At 41.8% G+C, this 3,772-nt stretch overlaps 1 protein-coding gene across 1 annotated transcript; it reads left to right on the forward strand.

Annotated features, from left to right (window-relative positions):
* Positions 1–1,158: 1,158 nt before the first annotated feature.
* LOC149223920 (3-ketoacyl-CoA synthase 6-like) lies at positions 1,159–3,298 on the forward strand. The gene is given in 2 exon segments (XM_089385961.1): positions 1,159–1,924; positions 1,927–3,298. Coding segments are annotated over 2 exon segments (1,509 nt in total). The 5' UTR covers positions 1,159–1,482; the 3' UTR covers positions 2,994–3,298.
* Positions 3,299–3,772: the final 474 nt, after the last annotated feature.

The raw sequence follows: 3,772 nt of genomic DNA on the forward strand, positions 1-3,772 counted from the left end.
CATCCATTTGAATGTCAATTGGACAAGGCAAATAAAACTGAAATCTAAATCAAAACATGTGGCACCAAGGTGGAGGTGGAGGAAATGAATGGATGACAAACTACTTTTTCAATGTGGTTAATATATACACATCAAAGTTATTTCACTTCACTTCTAGCAAGATTTAACCTATGACAATCAACAAATGAAACCAAAACCAAAACCTAAACCTAAATCAAAACTTGTAAAATGGAAGCCCCATGGAGTGCCCCTAGTGAGTGTAATGCCTAAACAAGAGAAATGGATCTAAACAAATTGTGTTGATTTCACTTCTCATTAATCCTAGTGCATCTTTGTCAATAAGGCGTATGGTAAATTTATATTCATATTTAATAAATGTAAAAACTTAAACCTAGATTTAGAGTTGCAACCTAAAGTTATGGCTAAAAAATGACTTCTATTCAATATTATTTTTTGACCATAAAATTGGGATTTATAACTAGAAAGAATACTAATATGCAAGGCTTCAATAAGAAATATCCCAACTTCAATAGGAGATATCTATGAGTAATTAGCCAACCATTAAGTCTTATCATAACCAATGTTATCTGCTGACCAATGCCATTTGCTTGGTAATATTCATAGATGTAGAACACTCGTGAGACTACTTGTAAATATATTCCAAATACCAAAACTCCAAGCCGAAGTTAGTGAGGCCAAAATTAATGATGAAACTTACTTTCATATGACTTGTATCTTCCTATACTACTACCCTAAAGGAGATTATCAAATTAAACTGTCATCATTGATTCTTCATTGATTCTTGAACATAGAATTAAGATTTGTAATTAGAAATGAGATTAATCTACTAAGTTCGTGAAGAAGGTTTGTCAGCCAAATGATAAATCTTATGCCAACCGGTGCCATTTGTCTCGTTTATGACTGGGTGGTATTACTGTACGATAGGGCAGATTGCTTATAGTTGTCTCACATTAAATTGTTTTTTTTTTTTTTAACCTCTTCTTCTGGAAGGAATCTGGTGTGATGAATAGTGAGTTAGTCAAACCAGGTATCAAGTTCTGGGAGATGAATGCATAGACCAATAGAGAGGGGCAATATATAATGGACATTATTAGGTGTTTCATACCATACTGTCACATTCATTCCTATCTTCCACATTCAATGCAGTAAAGAGAGCTGGGGGCAGCGGTTTCGGGTATAAGTTGAATCCCCCCTAACCTGCTCCTCCGCTCAAGTTGTCTGGAGAAGAGGCGTATTTGATTGTGCTGCCTCCGTGAAGACCAGTTGGTTGAACAGTTTCTATCAGGGGATGTTCTTTTTTCTCCTATAAGAATGCAAGGTTGCTCAATGTCTAGTGCCAAGTTAGAGCGACTTTGATGGCAGGATTGATGAATTGGGTATCTGTATCTGCTTCTGGTTCTGCATTGTCTTAGTTGCAATTTAGTTTTTGCTTCAGGTTTTGTATTTATTGTTGTTTGAGCAATGGGTGAAGAAGAAGGGTCTGGTAATCGTGGCCTGCCTGATTTTCTCCTGACTGTGAAGTTGAAATACGTGAAGCTTGGATACCAGTATCTGACTAAATATTTTCTGTCGTTTCTGCTGGTTCCACTGCTGGTTGGAGTGGGCTTGGAGGTTGGAAGAATTGGGCTGGACGATGTAGTTTTGCTATGGCAAGCTCTGGAGTTCAATCTTGTTCATGCATTGTCATGTACAGGGCTTCTGGTTTTTGTATCGACTGTGTATTTAATGTCGAGGCCTCGTGCGGTGTATTTGGTGGACTATTCCTGTTACCGTCCCCCAGATTCGTGCAGAGTTCCTTTTGCAACTTTCATGGAGCATTCCAGGCTGTTCAAGTATTTTGACCAGAAAAGCCTGGATTTTCAGATGAAGATTCTGGAAAGGTCTGGTCTTAGTGAAGAGACTTGCCTCCCCCTGCTCTGCATTACATTCCCCCAAGTCCCACAATGTCGGCTTCCCGCGACGAGGCCCAGCTCGTCATATTTTCTGCCATGGACGATCTCTTCTCCAAGACGGGACTCAAGCCCAAGGACATTGATATTCTTGTTGTGAATTGCAGTCTTTTCTGCCCGACCCCGTCGCTTTCAGCCATGGTGATTAACAGATACAAAATGCGCGGGAACACCATGAGCTTTAATTTGTCTGGCATGGGCTGCAGCGCGGGGGTCATAGCAGTGGATCTGGCGAACAATCTTCTGCAAGTCCATGGGAATTCGAATGCTATTGTGGTGAGCACCGAGACCATTACGCCGAATTGGTACCGCGGGAACCAGCGATCCATGCTGCTCCCAAATTGCCTGTTCCGAATGGGCGGCGCCGCCATTTTGTTATCCAACAAGCGCAAAGAACAGAGCCGCGCGAAGTACAGGCTCGTCCATGCGGTCAGAACTCACAAAGGCGCAGACGACAAGGCATACCGCTGCGTCTATCAAGAAGAGGACGCGCAGGGCAAAGTCGGGATGTCGCTCTCCAAAGATCTCATGGCGATCGCCGGCGACGCGCTCAAGGCCAACATAACGACCCTCGGTCCCCTGGTCCTGCCGGTTTCCGAGCAGCTCCTCTTTCTTTTCTCCGTCCTCATGAAAAAATTCATAAACCCGAAGCGAAAATCCTACATCCCCGACTTCAAACAGGCCTTCGAACATTTCTGCATCCACGCCGGCGGGCGCGCCGTAATCGACGAGCTCGAAAAAAACCTGCAGCTCTCCCCCGAGCATGTCGAGCCCTCGCGCATGGCGCTCCACAGGTTCGGCAACACCTCTTCCTCGTCCATCTGGTACGAGCTCGCCTACATCGAGGCCAAGGGCAGGATGCGCCGAGGCGACCGCGTGTGGCAGATCGCTTTCGGCAGCGGATTCAAATGTAACAGCGCCGTCTGGAAGTGTCTGCGCACTGTGAAAACTCCGACCCAGGGGCCATGGTCGGATTGCATCCTCAGATACCCCGTCGTTATCCCCGATGTTGTCAAGATGTAATTGGGAAATGTATTATTCATTCATGGCTGGCTGTCTGACTGAGACTCAACCCTATTATTATCATTATTATTGTTATTAATATTACTGTGTTGTAGTTAGGTTAATTTGCAGTTGTCCTAGGTCTGTGTCGTGGAATTATCGCGTCATTTGTAGAGTGATTCTGTGTTGAATCGCTGCTGTCTGCATACTGTGTACAAGATGTTGATGCATTTTATTAAATTTAATAGACGAATGCAGTTACTTTTACGTCAGTTATCTCTGTATCTGGCGTATACTGTGACTGTAACATTCAATTGCTCTGTTTAGCAACGCGTGCATTTATGAATTTGCTGTTCGTCTTTTTCCAATAATTGTTATCGTCCCATCTTTTGCTGTTTCGATTCTAACTGGGAATGTTCGTTTTTTGTTTTTTAAAGATAAATGATTAATTTTCACGAAGATTTATAGGGTTTATTGAACTATCTGAAGGTAGTAAATTATGCAGTAAATTATGCGGAGGAATGTTTAAAATTGGAAAGATAGAATATGGGTGCGATTACTGGTAAATCCATTATAAATACCAAAGTTCCAAGAGGTCCAGAAGATTAGTGTGGCTATTGATTAAGTATGTGGTGAAATATTTAAAATTGGAAAGATAAAATATGGGTGTTACTATTTGTAAATCTATTTCAAATTCTAAAATTCTAGAGGTGAAGAAGATTAGCATGGCTATTGATTAAGTGGTGAAATTTTTAAAATTAGATCTAATAAAGAGTAACATGGCTCTGCCAAATGGATGA

The sequence above is a fragment of the Pinus tabuliformis genome, chromosome Q, assembly GCF_031772625.1.
Source record: "Pinus tabuliformis cultivar Carrire ecotype Pingquan chromosome Q, CPIR1, whole genome shotgun sequence".
NCBI lineage: Eukaryota > Viridiplantae > Streptophyta > Pinopsida > Pinales > Pinaceae > Pinus > Pinus tabuliformis.